Source organism: Octopus sinensis, linkage group LG16 (assembly GCF_006345805.1).
Source record: "Octopus sinensis linkage group LG16, ASM634580v1, whole genome shotgun sequence".
NCBI lineage: Eukaryota > Metazoa > Mollusca > Cephalopoda > Octopoda > Octopodidae > Octopus > Octopus sinensis.
Window position 1 is genome coordinate 33,056,752 of NC_043012.1, and position 16,787 is coordinate 33,073,538.

Here is a 16,787-nt window from a genome sequence, read left to right on the forward strand (position 1 = left end):
GATGAACCTTGATCCCCTTTTGTGGGTGGTTAGTTCAGTTCATGTTTTCAGCCAAGTAGACAATCCCCCACAGAAAATTCAGGTCTTCTGCTTGTCTCTTTCTAATCTCCACTCCTTTTCCTTTGTGTTTCTTTACTTCTGTTCACCTGTTGACTTCCATCAGTGAAGCAGTTAATTATATTCTTCCCTTATTTGAATTTGAAGGTCAAACTGACATTTAAAAAGGAAAAAACTAATACAAATTAGCGAAATAAAAGAATAATAAAAAAAAATCAAAATACCTAAAAATTTCATGTTCCTACCTGTGAAGTTATTTCATGTATTTCTTAAATACACAAGCCTCATAGAAGCATTGATAAAACTACCCAGTAGTTTATGACAGTCACAAACATTTTAAACAATAAAATCTTGTCTAGATATTATTAAATCTAAATTTAGACAGCTGGAAGCTGTCATATCTGTTTGCATAGTTAGATTTAAAGTAGACTACCTGAGGTCCTATCCCTTGCAGAATTCTTTAATTATTAAATTAATTTTCATAAAATATTGCACACCTTTTGAGGATACACACATGCATGCATGTGTGCGCACACACACACTCACATTCAGTCACTCACTCCCTCCCTCTCTGTAGCAAATTCCTAAACTCTCATGAAAACAATTTTGTCCCTAAAAATACATTTTTGTATTTCCATTTTAACTGGTCTATTTAAACTTTTTTTAAGACAGTCCTTGAGATTGAAGCAGACACATCAAATAAATGGTTGAATGAAAAAGACAAAAAAAAAATAGATGAAAGGAAAAGTAAAAGGTGGAGAGGAAATATAGTTTCTTTATTAATACCTGGTGAATCATAATGTTGGATTATAATACCATTAACTTCACCGCCACTACCACTACCAACAGCAACAACAAGTGGAGGTGCAATGGCCCAATGGTTAGGGCAGCGGACTCGTGGTCGTAGAATCACGGTTTCGTTTCCCAGACTGGGCGTTGTGTGTGTTTATTGAGCGAAAACACCTAAAGCTCCACGAGGCTCCGGTAGGGGGTGGTAGCGATCCCTGTTGTACTCTTTCGCCCCAACTTTCTCTCACTCTTTCTTCCTGTTTCTTGTCCCCGACTTCCTACGCAACCGCTGAGCCTGGATGCGCATTCATCCATCTGTTGATGCTCTTGGTGTCGGGGGTTGACCTGCTTTCTCTTCTGCGGGTTTTACGAATAGCAAAGGACCATGATTCGGACTTCTCCCACTAATGGGACGAAGACCGCTTCACTCAACAAACAAACAGCAACAACAATAACAACAACACCTCCAGCACTACTACCAACTGATACTGTTACCACAACTGCCACCAATGAAGAAAGCCCCTACATAGTGGTTTGCAGTTAAAACCTGTTTGAACTCCTTCCTCGGGGTTTTCTATGATTATCTTTGCTTTTCTCTTTTACTTGTTTCTGTCATTACACTATGGCCAAGCTGAGGCATGAATCAACCCAACTGCTCATTATTTTCTCAAGCCAGGTACTTATTCTATCTGTCTCTTTTGCCAAACTGCTAAGTTACAGGGACGTAAACACACCAACACCAGTTGTCAGTAAATCTGCTTTTTCATGATGTATTTACATTGAGCATGACACACAGATGACTATTTTACATGCATGCACACACACACACCTACACACACACATGAGAGAGAGAGGTGGGGTATGCTGCAACTCACATTCTGTTGCCAACTATAAGTTGTGTTCTGATGCACCACCTATGTAGCATATGGTATAATGTCAACTACACATGAATGCAAACAAAACATCTCCAACAGATAATGTCGATACACTTTACAGCAGATACTAGTAACATATGGATGCTGACTAAATATTTGACAGTAGATGCCAATTAAACATCAAAGAACAGACACCTACCACCAAACTTCCTCATTTTGGCAGCCAAATCACAATATCACAGACCTAAGTTCTTTTGTGTCTGATAAGAGTTGTATCTTTGCTGCCAAACATTAAAAAGACTCTGAAAATTATCTCGCACCACAAAATAGTGTAATAGAAATGTCATTTTGGCTATTAAAAAAAATACATTTTTGAATTTGAAGTTTCTGTTTCATAAGATTTAATTTTTTTTATCACACACCAAAACTAAAAAGTAAAATCAAAACTGAAATGAAAATTCAATCTCAAACTGAAATTCATCAGAATTAAATGGCATTTTATGCCCAATTTTGGTTCATTAAAACATTAGTTTTTATGAATATGTAATTAAAAAAAATTCCAAAACTTGATATTTACATCCCCAATTCATACAAACCTTTCTATAATATTCCATCCCTAATTCGTATAAACTTTTTATATAATATTCGTACAAACCTTTATATGATATTCACACCTGTATCCTACATGCATATGTTATATGTTGTGAGTATTCAAGCAATTTATTCATGTGTAAAAAGATCACAAAAAATCTTTTCTAAAGACAATTGGCAATTGTCAAGTTGTAGACACTTAAGAAAGAAATCAATATATTTGTGAATAGAATATTATTTGGTGTTGAACAGATGTTGCTGTTTGAAAGAAGAATTGTTTTGTTGCTTAGACAATATGGAAGGGTAATTCCCATGACCCCTTTGCTGGGCCTCTAAAACTTAAACCAGAGAGCTGGCTTGAATGCTTGCAATAGAATAGAGAGTGTTAAAAGTACCCAAGGCGCCAGGTGGTCCACCACCCAGGTAGGTAATAACAAGATTTGGACTCAGAGCACGAAAAGCTGGAACACAAAGTATTCCATCTGGTGCGCTAACAGTTTTGTTAATCCCCAATACAAAACTGGTACTTTGTTTATTGACTGTGGAAGCTGGATTTGAACTTAGGACTTGAGGAACAGGAATAAATACTGTAAGACATTTTGTCCAACATTCTAATAGCTCTGCCAATTTACTAGCTCATGGACCTCTCTCATGTCCCTTTATACATTTGCGACCCCTCTCTCTCTTTCTCTCTTCTCTGTATTTCTCTCTCATTTTTATAGATATATCTGTTGTGCTTTTTTGTGCCTTGAGGGCACACCCTGACACCTCATCTTGACTATTCTTTCTCCCTTTCCTGCTGGGATAGGCCTATACATGTTGTGATATAGTATGACAACAACTATTCAGCACATGGCTTAGTGGTTAGGGTGTTGTACTTATGGTTGTAAGATTGTGGTTTCAATTCCTGAACTGGACAATGTGTTCTTGAGCAAAACACTTCATTTAACAAACTGTAGGTCAGTTCAAATATTTTGGGGGTATATTTCAACTTGCAAAGGCTATTTCACTGCAGTTTATCATGGAGAAAAATTCTTGCTTTAGTTACAAAGATGTAAGAACACCATTGTCACCTCAATGTGTCCTCTGTGGACTGATAGATACTGATTTTCTAGCTTGTTAGCTGTCTTCAGTACTGGATACCAAAAGGGGTGACTCTGAGATGACCAAGAAGCTTTAACTTTGTGAAAAAATCAGTAAATACCATTTAATGATTTGTGTGCATATCCCACTGGGCTGATATAAATACAAAGTTGTAGCCTGAAGCAGTGATTGAAAGTACAGAAATTAGTTCATCGTCATCATCAACATTTAATATCTGTTTTCCATGCTGGCATGGGTTGGATGGCTTGTTAGGAACTAGCAAGGCCAGGGGCCATAGTCTGTTTTGGCTTGGTTTCTTGAGCTGACATGTTACAGGCATGGATGCCTTTTATGTGTCACCGACACAGGTGCCTTTTATGTATCACCAGCACTGGCCATAACTACAATTTCACTAAGCTTGATGTGTCTTCTCAAGTACAGCAAATTGCACTCCCACCCACACATACCATGAGGTTTTCTTTTGCAATCATTCTTAACCAACTGTGACTGCTGTTTTACTATACTTTTGCTCAATATCCTGGCATTGACAAATATATTATCTTTTTTTAATATTTTCAGGTGAATTAAAGCTTTGCTATCCAAGGAATTACAATTTTGGCTCCTTTGTATGCGTTTGCAACTCTACTTACTGTGATACTGTACCAAATATTGAAAAACTTGACATTGGTAGATATGTAGTCATTGTAACAGATAAGAGAAACTTTCGCCTATCAAATTGTACAGGTAGTTTTAAGAAATCAAAAAGTAAGTATTTCAAAAGTTCTTCATCACTTTATTTATTCAATAAAATTTGAATTTAGCTGACCTGAATTTAAAATTGGTGTAGATTCTGTAGATTCTGTAAAATTTCTATTTTGACTCTTCATATTTGACTTTTCATGAAAATAATATTTGCTGTAAATATCCACCACATGATAAAAAGCAAACAAATGTTAGCTCATGTACCTGTGAGTGGTGTTTAACTGGCTATTCATATATATATTAATAATATCAAAGTGTAATCTGAAATATTTGAAATTTCCATTACCAGTGGCCTAGCATGTGAAAATTTAGTCAATAGACTATATATTATTCATATAAATACAGTGTACATTTAAACACATAAGAGGTATCTATCATAGGACTACTTGCACGCTAGAGAGGACAGTTAAATTCCAAACCATTATTAGGGATAGAATTTCAAAGGGAATGAAAAAAACATTTACCATCTAACTCCTGGACCAATGGTTTCAGACTTTTTTCTTCAGCAAATAAAATGATTTGCTAGGTAAAGCCTTCTTCAGCAGGTACACCTTAGATTAAATATATATACATGAGGCAATCCAGTATATGCCCTGTGCTTATACATTCTAATTTTTTCAAATCTACTGTGCAAGCGCAGCTCCTTGTTGGCAGTAAATAAATATGCTGGCTTTTCAATTCGAAAATTATCAATAATTAATAATATCAAAGGGTAATCTGAAATATTAGAAATTTCCATTACCAGTGGCCTAGTGTGTAAGAATTTAGTCAATAGACTATATATAATTCATATAAATACAGTGTACATTTAAATACATAAGAGGTATCCATCATAGGACTACCTGCAAGCATGTATAAGCACAGGGCATATTCTGGATTGCCTTGTGTATATATATTTAATCTAAGGTGTACCTGCTGAAGAAGACTTCACCTAGCAAATTATTTTAATTGCTAAAAAAAGTCTGAAACCATTGGTCCAGGAGTTAGATGGTAAATGTTTTTATTTTTCATTCCCTTTGAAATTTTATCCCTACCAGTGGTTTGGAATTTAACTGTCCTCTCTAGCATGCAGATAGTCCTATGATGGGTATCTCTTATGTGTTTAAATGTGCATCATCATCATCATCGTTTAACGTCCGTTCTCCATGCTAGCATGGGTTGGACGGTTCGACTGGGATCTGGGAAGCCAGAAGGCTGCACCAGGCTCCAGTCTGATCTGGCAGTGTTTCTACAGCTGGATGCCCTTCCTAACGCCAACCACTCCGTGAGTGTAGTGGGTGCGTTTTAAGTGCCAGGCGAGGCTGGCAACGGCCACGATCGGATTGGTGCTTTTTACATGCCACCAGCATGGAAGCCAGTCAAGGCGGCATTGGCATTGGCCACGTTCGGATGGTGCTTTTTATGTGCCACCGGCACAGGGATCACAATATACATGATATATATATATATATTTATTTATTTATCATTCTTATACAAGAATGTTGTTGACAGTGACTTTTAAGTTTCAGCCAGCTAACCCATTGCTTGAATGCTATCTGAAAATTTTAAGTCACTGTCAACAACATTCTTGTTTATGAATAATAAATTTGTACTCTACAAAAGTATAGAGTAACCCATCAGATTAATGTAAATTTTTTTTTTTTTAATAACCGAACAGAGAAACAAACATTGAAGCAAACAAACAGTGTTAGGTTAGCAGTAGTAGTAGCCACTCTCCAACTGTTGATGTAAGCAAACCTCCAACTGGTGTAGGCAGCTTTCCAACTGTTGGTATAAGCAACTCTCTGACTGTTGGTTGATGCGACATATAGTCACATGGTAGTAGTGGTGGTGGTGGTGGTGGTGGCAGCATATATTATGATGTTGGCTGCAGTCACTGTGGTGTTTTTATAGGAGTTACTGGCTCAAATTCGAGCGACTGTTAAATTTTGGGTTGAGGTGGTGGATCAATATAGCTTCTTTTATGTAGGTTTCCAGTGTTCCTCTCTGAGGTCAGTATGTAGGCATCTATCTCTTTGGTGATGCTGCCAGATCTGGTCAGTTACTTAAACCAGCTTGCTGAGACCTCTTCATCTGTTACAAGTCAACCTTCCCTATCAAGGCTAAGATAAGCTACATACATAATGAGATTGCCGGGATACACAAAAGATGCAGTGTCAGTACCAGCTGGAACACACACACGTTATTCATTTCCTAAACGTACTTGAGACCAACAGGTGTCCAACATTCGTTACTGACTCCTTATGCAAATGTAGACCAGTTAAACGTTGCAAGAGGGTTCTTCTAAGACCTTCTTGTAGATTCCCTACTTCAATGAGAAGACCACCACTGCTGTTTACAAGGCTATCTGCAGGGAAGGTACTTGGCATCCTATTGTCCCATTCTGGACCATCCTTATGTAAACACCTATTAACAAGTTGGTTGCATGCAGAACAACTGCTCTACACACTAGTGAACTATCCCATTTGCAACATTGACATGTGCTTACATATATATGTAGTATGTCAAATATGCTGCTCCAAATTCAACAACTGTTACATTGGCAGCATAGTATGAGCACTCTATGTTGGAATGAAGGAGCACCTCTCTACCAACATGTCACCCTTCTGCAAGCACCTGATCAGATGCTGCAACACCACCAAAGAGATAGATGCTTCCATACTGGCCTTGGAGAGGAACGTTGGAAACCTACATGTAAAAGCTATATTGATTCACTGCCTCAACCCCCAAAATTAACAGTCGAACTTGAGCCAGTGGCTCCTTTGAAAACATCACAGTAACTGCGATCAACATCATAATATATGCCACCACCACCACCACATGACTATATGTTGCATCAATCAACAGTCAGAAAGTTGCTTGCACCAACATTCGGAGAGTGGCTGCTACTGCAGCTAATCTAATGCTGGGGAGTTTGAGTAAGGTAACCGAATTGGTGTAACTGGACATTTCCCAGACTACATCCTTCTGAAGATGGGCTTTTGCACCTGGAATATAAAGGCTTTTGTAAAACTTTCTGCGTTGTTAAAAGCTTTTTTATTTTCCCTTTTCTTTTCCTTCTTCAGTACTACGATACTCTTATTATTAATACATATATTGTTTGTGGTGAATGGTGTAGAATAAAAACAGTCCGATGTGAGCTGAGTGTATGTCATTACACCATTTCCATTCCCTAGTGTAACCATTTCACTTCATGTCACCAAAAACCATTGAAAAGATGCAAATGTCAGCTGTTTTTCCTTACAATGATACAAATCTGAAACCTTGTTCATCTCCTAGAAATCTACATGTAGCTGTTTCTATATTTGTTTACTCTTTAATTAGTTGAAGATGCCAGTCCAATGTCAATCAACTACAACAAAACCTTCCAGAAAATCATTGGCTTTGGTGGTGCCTTTACTGATGCAACTGGAATCAACGTAGTGTCATTACCAAAAAAGGCCCAGGAGAAATTGCTACAGTCGTATTTCTCTCCACTCGGTGAGTTTCTTTGAATCTTTCAATTTAACAATCTTTCATTTCAGCTAAGTGATCACTACAAATGCCACTGCTGCCACTACCACTACAAATTCCACTGCTGCCACCACCACTACCACCACATTGTAGGGTAGGTATGGGAGACTAGATCTAGCCAGCTTGAAGAGAAAATAGGTAGATTATTTTGGCTGCATGTGATCCGTTTAAATGCTAAATGGTTAATCAGTGTTCACCTACATACAAAACTAAAAACAGATACGCCATCTACCTGTATGACCTCTCACCATACACACTCATGTTCACACACATGCTTGCATGCATAGACATATACATAAATACATACATATATATGCATATATACATTTACATTCACAGATATATGATCTGATATCATCTATATATATATATGCTCTAACATAATGCTGAAGGTCTGGCCAGCTTGCATAACACATGCAAACATACATACATATATACGTACGTACTTATGTATGTATATATATATATATATATGTATATATATAAGGGGATGATATTATTAAAATATCATCACAAGTGGCAAGCAAGTTGTCAACTGTACAGGCAGATTAATAAAATATATATATATATTATATGTAGAAAAATACAAACTGGGACAAGAACGTAAAACATTTAGAAGACGATACAAAAAACACGGACGGGACATTCGAAGCCTTCAATCTTCAGTCAAGAACCGGATCATCCTAGCACTTTCGGCTGTACATATATATATATACATACATGTACATAAAAATGCTTATTAAATATTCAGTGATATATATATATATATATATTAAGACTGGTTTACCTTATTCAATTTTATTCTTTATTGCGACTAGCCACGAGAAAAGCTGAAAGTGAGGTTGTGATTGACGTAGGTTGCTGAAAACAAGGGAGGCTACTTTAGTTGTATAATGTCGATTAATATGTCATTTTCCCCACCTTTCAAATTGAACTACTTTGCATCAACATAGAACAGCTTAATCAAACACACTTCAAAAACGTTAATTATATAAATAAACAGACATCTCAAAAGTAAATAGACGCCCTCGCTCCCCATACAGTTTTATCTGTGTGGACACTACCTGATGCTGCAAACTTGTTTATCATGCACAGGTCACGTCTACTAAATACTAGATTAAGTATTTAAATGCTTCAAAAGACCTTATTTTATTTAGAAGAACAAATATTTCAAAAATTATTGTCTTTTTACTTTTGAGAAGTCTGTAGTACAAAATCCTTTAAAAGTAAAACAGCGCGTTTAAGATGAGAAGAGTGACAAAGAAAAGAGGCAGATGTTACAGAAAGTCCAACATCCCATCTTGTCTCCTTCTGATGCCAAGATAAAATCTATCCAGCACATTAGTAAAGGGGTTGGTCATAAAAACCAAGCCAAAAATGAAATGTTGTACAAGCAAGATGTGGTCCTGCAACCTGTATATGGGAACAGCAGCTCTGACTTGGGTTATGGTGACCTATCTAACACATACCAGCATAGAAAGCTGACAACAATGTTGATCATGATGCTGATGATGAGGGAGAGGAGGACGGTGTATATGTCTGTGTGTGATATAGTCTAAACTCTAATATATCATTTAAATTCCAAAGTATGATGAACCATATCTATTGACATACTCTATTTATATCTCAATGTGTCATAAAGAGTGTCTTTATGACAGTTATATTTCAATGTGTCAAATACAGGATGTTCGGCTGAATTTGACAGTTTACAAAAAAGGAAAACGAAAACAATACACAATCCGAAAGTTAAAAGTATTTTTAAAAAATCGAAAACTATCAACCCATCAAGCCGAGTAAGATTGTAACCGTGGCCGATGCGAGTGTTGTGTAAGTGGCACGTAAAAATCACCCATCACATGTTGGGCAATATGCTGTGCTTAAGAAGACCTATCAAGCCAAGTGAAATTGTAGCTGTGGCTGGTGCCAGTGCCACTTGACGGGTACCCATGCTGGTGGTACCCGTCAAAAGCACCATTTGAGCGTGCTGCCAATACCTATTTCTTTACTACCCACAAGGGGCTAAACACAAAGGGGACAAACAAGGACAGACAAACAGATTAAGTCGATTATATCGACTCCAGTGCATAACTGGTACTTATTTAATCGACCCTGAAAGGATGAAAGGCAAAGTTGACCGTGGCAGAATTTGAACTCAGAACGTAATAGCAGACGAAATGATGCTAAGAATTTCGCCCGGTGTGCTAATGATTCTGCCAGCTCACTGTGTGGCCAATACCAATGTCGCATCAATGGCACCCGTGCTGGTGGCATGTAAAAAGCACCCACTACATTCTTGGAGTGCTTAGCATTAGGAAAGGCATCCAGCCGTAGAAACCATGTCAAACCAGATTGGAAACTAGTGTGGCTCCCCAGCTTGCCAATTTTCAGTCCAACCCATGTCAGCATGGAAAGCAGATGTTAAATGATGATGATGATGATGATGGCTAGGAGATAACAGTTTACTCAAAATAGCTGTTCTCAGCTTCCGATATGACCTTGAGATGACTCTGGAAAGTAGTTCATGCATTCTTCAGTGTGACCCTGGGAATATCTTCAAACACCTTGACCTTGATCGCTTGGCCTTGGTGCTGCATGCTGAGCTGCAACACTAAGGCCAAGCAGTGTTGGTGCCTTCTCAACCGTGGCCCACGCATGGGAGTACAATTGGGGGAATTAGGAGACCAGAAAAATGAGGTAAAGTCATAGAAATTATCTGACAACAATTCTGACCCTTTCTGAAGAAATGCCAAGAGGCTAAATCCTACTGCCACACATATGGCCTTCCAGCAGCAACCCTCTCCAGCTTCACTTAGCTGTTTGATTTGAGTCTGAAGCTCTGTTCATCGAGTGTTGGATGAATTCTGGTGTGCAGATGCAATCAGAAAGCCTGCCGTGTCTCTTCCTGTTGGCCACAGCTTAGTTGTCTCCATTGCAGCTGTCCATGTAGTTATGTCTTACAACCAGTGTTTGCTGAGCATTGAGCAGCAGTCATGGTGTTGGCATTTCTGATACCTGTGTCATCATGATACAGGTAACTCTTTTCCAATATTCAGCTAACTTCCAGTCCTCCATGTAAGCTAACTTTTCCTCCACTACACTTTGTAATCTCTTTGCTCTCCAATACTATTGACTTTTCACCAATACATTAAGCTGTTTCTGCAAAAAAAGATGTAGACGATGTAAAAAAGATGCAAAAAAAGATGCAAAAAAAGATGTAGACGATGTAAAAAAGATGCAAAAAAAGATGCAAAAAAAGATGTAGACGATGTAAAAAAGATGTAAAAAAAGATGCAAAAAAAGATGTAGACGATGTAAAAAAGATGCAAAAAAAGATGTAACAAAAAAATGTAAAAAATCGTCAAATTTAGCTCTCAAACACCCTGTAGTGTCCCCCGTGATGTACTACAACTATATTTCAGTGTAACCCTAAATGTACTTTAGTCCCTTATTTGTAATTTAGTTCCATATGAATAGTTCCTTATTCTGTTCCAATGTAATCTGATTTTAGAATGCTTGATAATTCCTCTGTGTTTCACAGTTCTATTCCAATACATTTTGTACTCTGCTATAATTTACCGTTTACCTATTCCAGGAATTGAATACAACATTGGTCGAGTTCCAATTGCTAGCTGTGACTTTTCCACTCGTATCTATTCTTATGACGATGCCGTAAATGACACCAAATTAATGCAGTTTGATTTAGCTGAGGAAGATCTTAATTATAAGGTAAATAGGAGATGCTTGAATTACCTTTGAACATCTTGGACAGCCAATCAATCTGTTACTTCGTTATAATTATTAAGTATTTTATTTCATTGACTGATATCTAAATCTTTTGCTAAATTTATTCCATTTATCACTTTTGACAAGCAAATCTGTGCCATTGAGCAGAATATTTTGCTATAGACCATCTTTTACACCGATTCCTGTAATGTTAACACTTTCAATCAGTTAAAGTTAGAAGCCATGAGAGCCACTGTCTGGTACTGCATCAAAGGCATTTGTTGTTGTTGTTGCTGTTGCTGTTGAGCGAACGGTCTTCGTCCCAGAGCTCGCAAGATGGGAGAAGTCCGAAACGTGGTCCTTTGCTATTCGTAAGACCTGCAGAAGAGAAAGCAGGTCATCCCCCAACACCGAGAGCATCGACGGATGGATGAATGCGCATCCAGGCTCAGCGGTTTTGTAGGAAGTCGGGGACAAGAAACAAGAAGAAAGAGTGAGAGAAGATTGGAGCGAAAGAGTACAACAGGGGTCACCACCATCCCCTGCCGGAGCCTCGTGGAGCTTTAGGTGTTTTTGCTCAATCGAAACCGCGATCCTCTGGCTGCGAGTCTGCTGCCCTAACCACTGGGCTATTGCGCCTCCACTGTTGTTGCTGCTGTGTGAGAGAGCAATGCATGCCATCAAAGTGACACTGGGGTACAAATATACGAAGCCCAATATACCCATCATGACTACCTGTCTGATAAGGGTACACCAGGCACATGCATCACAAACATATGTGTGCGATATGGTGATCGTATATGAAGATAAACAGTGCATGACCTTTCAGGTGGGGCCCAATTAGAATTTTCTTAAGGTTGACTTCCTGAATGAGGGTTGTTTAAGGATGATGAATGAAACACCCATGTTTTCAGAGGTGAATTATTCAAACCCCAAAGAATTCCTCTCAACATATGGCTATGATTCACCCCCACTACTTCTGCTCGTGATCAGAGATGCACATATCGTCAGCCACCAAGGGACATGCTCAACTGTTTAAAGTCAAACAACTGACAAGCAAATCTGTGGTATTGAGCAGAATATTTGCTGTAATCCATCTTTTATACCAATCAAACAACTGACAAGCAAATCTCTCAAACAACTATTATTTGTACCTCCTTTCCATTAAGAAGTTGAGTTGTTGGTGTATGAATTGGGATCAGTTATATCGGACACATGGACTTGTGAATTTTCATATCACTTCTGTGAATGCTGTGTGTCCCCCAGCATTACACTTAACTCTAACTTTGAAACACTATGATAACTAATGGTTCATGAATGTGATGTATATCTCATATGTTTGTTCTATCATTATTACAATGACCTTTGTTCTTCTGAATTACCAACTCTGTACTATTGTGTCTAGGGAGAGTCATTTTCTTTTTGTGCCTTATTATTTAATACACTCACTGGGAAAATTTCCACATTTTTCTTATTTTTATTTTCCTAAAATTTTCGTTGCGTCTTGCACTAATTAAAAAGGTTGCAAAATGCAACGAAAATTTTAGGAAAATAAAAATAAGAAAAACGTGGAAATTTTACTGGTGTGTGTGTTACATAATCATGCACAAAAAGAAAATGACTCCCCAGACACAATAGAATATGCTTCAACACACGAACTCACATAAAGAATCTTGCAAACCAAATCCCAAAACGAAATAACTCTGTACTATATTCACTTAAACACACTTATTCTCAACTGTCCCTTATATACCCCAACCCCCGACTTCTTTGACTAAACATTTTGCCTGATTCCTTCTTTTCTCACAGCTTTAGCTATCTGGAACTATTGCCCTCCTTGTTAACATTTTACCAAATTGGAGAAGCTATGTTAAACATGAACTGTGTCAACTTCAGCATGCATTCTGTCCCTTATCCTTTTAGATTACATCATAAAAGAAAGAGGGAAAAACAAAAAACAATCACCAGTTTGTTTGGGAAATTAATTTGCAATGTGTACAATGCACCAGTGTCTTGTCCAGGAGTATAAGATGTCTCTTTGTCTCTCATTTAATGTCAGAGACTAGAAATAAAATACTAGGCATATGACTTACTTAAATATACAAGTAGTCACAAACTAATGCCATATATATGTATATATATATATATATATATATATTATATATATATATATATATATATATGTATATATATGATTTTATTTAAATATTATTTTTTAGGGAATAAAAATTCTGGCATAACAGAAGTTCAAATTATTCTCAATGAAGAAATATATTTTAATTTAGAGATAATAGACCCCTACATCTCACCAATTAATAAGAATTTTTATTTTAATTTTAAATACCTACTGTTTTATTACTTGGCAACGCGTATTTCTTGAGGTACACACATATATATATGTATACACAAATACATACACACACACACACACATACACACATATACAAATACATACACACACACATACACATATACATACATACAAATATAATTTATAAACACATACATGTCTCTGTTCTTGATAATTTCTTGCCTCTTATTTCTTCACTCATTGTCTTCTGTATCCTTTCTTTACCCTTTCCTTCCCACCTCTCACTCTTTTTCGCCAAGATTGGATGGGTTTGTAAATTCATACATTTGTATGTCTTACTGTACTGAGAATGCTAAAGATTGACGGTCACTAATGCAATCAGTGAACTGTGAAGCTATTATGTTGAGTGAACAAAAGCAAAATGCTTAAGACTGAATATACTCTAAAGATGAGTCTTCTTTTAAATTCATTTGTTATTCCCAACTTTTAATGAGTTGGAAATACATGTCTGTTATTATGCAAGCAATACAATTGTGAATGAATGTCTTCATCTAAAACAAAAACTAATAATCTACCTTTCAATGTAATTGGAACATTTTAAAATTTTTTTTTTAGATTCCATTAATAAAAAAGGCTCAGAAAATGAGTAAAAGAAAAGTGCTCTTGTTTGGGAGTCCATGGAGTGCTCCAGCTTGGATGAAGACAAATAACAATATGACAGGCATGGGAATGCTCAAAGGGAAACCTGGTGGTGCCTATTATAATGCGTGGGCACTCTATTTTGTCAAGTAGGTTTACCTGGAAAATCCCTTTTGCTATTCATTTCATCTTGATATATATACACACACACACACGCACACACACACACACACACACACACACACATACACACACACACACACACACACACACATCTTTAAATACTTGTTTCAGTCATTAGACTGTGGTCATGCTGGGGCACTGCTTTGAAGAAATTCTAGTAGAATGAATTGACCCCTGTACCTTTTTTTTAAAGCCTGGTATTTATTCTATTGATGTCTTTTGCTGACCCGCTAAGTTACAGGGATGTAAACACACCAACACCAGTTGTCAGGCACTTGGGAAGACACACACATGCATTTTTTTATACACCAGGCTTCTTTCAGTTTCCATCTACCAGATCCACTCACAAAGCTTTGGTAGAAGACACTTACCTACAAAATAGATATAGGTACTACTCAGTTTTGCCAGGTGAGTGGACTGGAGCAATGTGAAATAAAGTGTCTTGCTCAAGGACATAATGCACCACTGGGTGAGCTGAATACCCCTAAAGCTATGCATTAAGCTATGCACCTTCACTTGAAAGTGACATAAGAACATATTGGTGGATTATTATCTTCTGCTAGCAGAAAGACCCCTCTCTGGCTGGTTTTATGGTATTTACACATTTGATTCCCAATTTGTGTAATTTTTCTAATATGTTACATTTAATTTATTTTTCTTTGTAGGAGTGGCTGTGTGGTAAGTAGCTTGCTTACCAACCACATGGTTCATACTTTGACATCATTATGAGCAGAGCAGTGAAAGATTGCTTTGGTACAATGGTAGAACATCTATCATGTGCACTGGTGATGTGGGTTCCACTCCTACAGGTGTTGGCTTTTTTCTCAAAACAGCAAGCTGGCAGAATCTTTAGCACACAGAGTGAAATGCTTAGCGGTATTTTGTCTGTCTTCACATTCTGGGTTCAAATTCTACTGAGGTTGACTTTGCCTTTCATCCTTTCAGGGTTGATAAAATAAGTACCGGTTAAATACTGGGGTCGATGTAATCAACTTACCCTCTTGCCCCAAAACTGTTGTTCTTGTGCCAAAATTTGAATTCAATATTTTAGAGCAGAAAATATGTTTTCTTCAACAGCAGAAGAATGAGTTAATGAAAGTTAGATTAATAATTAAATTAATTAGTTGAAGGCAACAGAGATTTCGGTCCCATTACTACTTTATCACTGTTCTGCATCCATTAGGCACAGAGAATTTCATATTTCATGGACTTCTGATGGCTGCACCAGGCTTCAATCTTGATCTGGCTGTGTTTCTACAGCTGGATGCCCTTCCTAACGCCAACCACTCTGAGAGTGTAGTTGGTTCTTTTACAGGCCACCGGCACGGGGCCAGTCAGGCGGTACTGGCAACGACCACTCTTCATGAGAGAATTGTTTTTTCTATTTTGAATATATCTTCAAACCTTATTATTTGCGCTGTGTGTGTCTGTAGACAAGATACATTAATCTATTATGTTCAGCCTACCTATCTGAAATCTTTTTAGTAAAAAGTAGACTGGCAAATATAAAGGAAACAGAAAAATGTATCTGGCAGTAAAATAATTCCTCTAATAATATTGTATGATGTTACAAGCAATCCTATAATCCCTCTCTCTCTTTCGGAGAGGCACAAGCACCTACACGCACATATACACACACGGCAGTAACTTCCACCTACCGAATTCAATCACAAAGCTCCGGTCGGCTCGGGGCTATAGTGGAAGACACCCAACCAAAGTGCCACGCAGTGGGACTGAACCCGAAACCATATAGCTAGGAAGCAAGCTCCCTAACCACACAGCCATGCCCGCGCCTCATTGGAACTATTTAATGATTCATTACTTAAAAACCTGTAGTTTAACCTAGTTGTGTCTCATTTCGTAACTGGATCCTTTAATTCAGTATTTTAAAATCAAAATGTTCTTTTGTTTTTTTACTCAGGTTCCTTGAAGAGTATAAACATTTCAACATCACATTCTGGGGTTTAACAGCCCAGAATGAACCCGTAGATGGCTTGATTTATAAATTCCCATTTCAAGCTATGGGCTGGACACCTCAGCTGCAACGAGATTTCATCATCAAAGATTTAGGACCACTACTCCATAGTTATGGTTATGGTAATTTGAAGCTAATGATATTTGACGACCAACGAACATTTCTGGTTAATTGGGTCAAAACAGTAAGTAGTTAATTAAATGACTTCTTATAGCAATTGATGTTGCTAGTTAAGGCCACACAGCTTCAACAGCTTCACTGGAGCACAAACCAATGAAGGAGACTG

The 16,787-nt window shown here is 37.5% G+C and overlaps 1 protein-coding gene across 2 annotated transcripts in view; it reads left to right on the plus strand.

Moving 5' to 3' along the window:
* LOC115220268 (lysosomal acid glucosylceramidase) overlaps positions 1 to 16,787 on the plus strand; it is a 50,163-nt gene that overhangs the window by 24,292 nt on the left and 9,084 nt on the right. For both annotated transcript variants that reach the window (XM_036509977.1, XM_029790376.2), the window contains exons 2-6: positions 3,975 to 4,160; positions 7,482 to 7,637; positions 11,263 to 11,396; positions 14,320 to 14,492; positions 16,448 to 16,685. In XM_036509977.1, the coding sequence (XP_036365870.1) occupies positions 3,975 to 4,160; positions 7,482 to 7,637; positions 11,263 to 11,396; positions 14,320 to 14,492; positions 16,448 to 16,685 (887 nt within the window). The remainder of the gene's footprint in view (positions 1 to 3,974; positions 4,161 to 7,481; positions 7,638 to 11,262; positions 11,397 to 14,319; positions 14,493 to 16,447; positions 16,686 to 16,787) is intronic.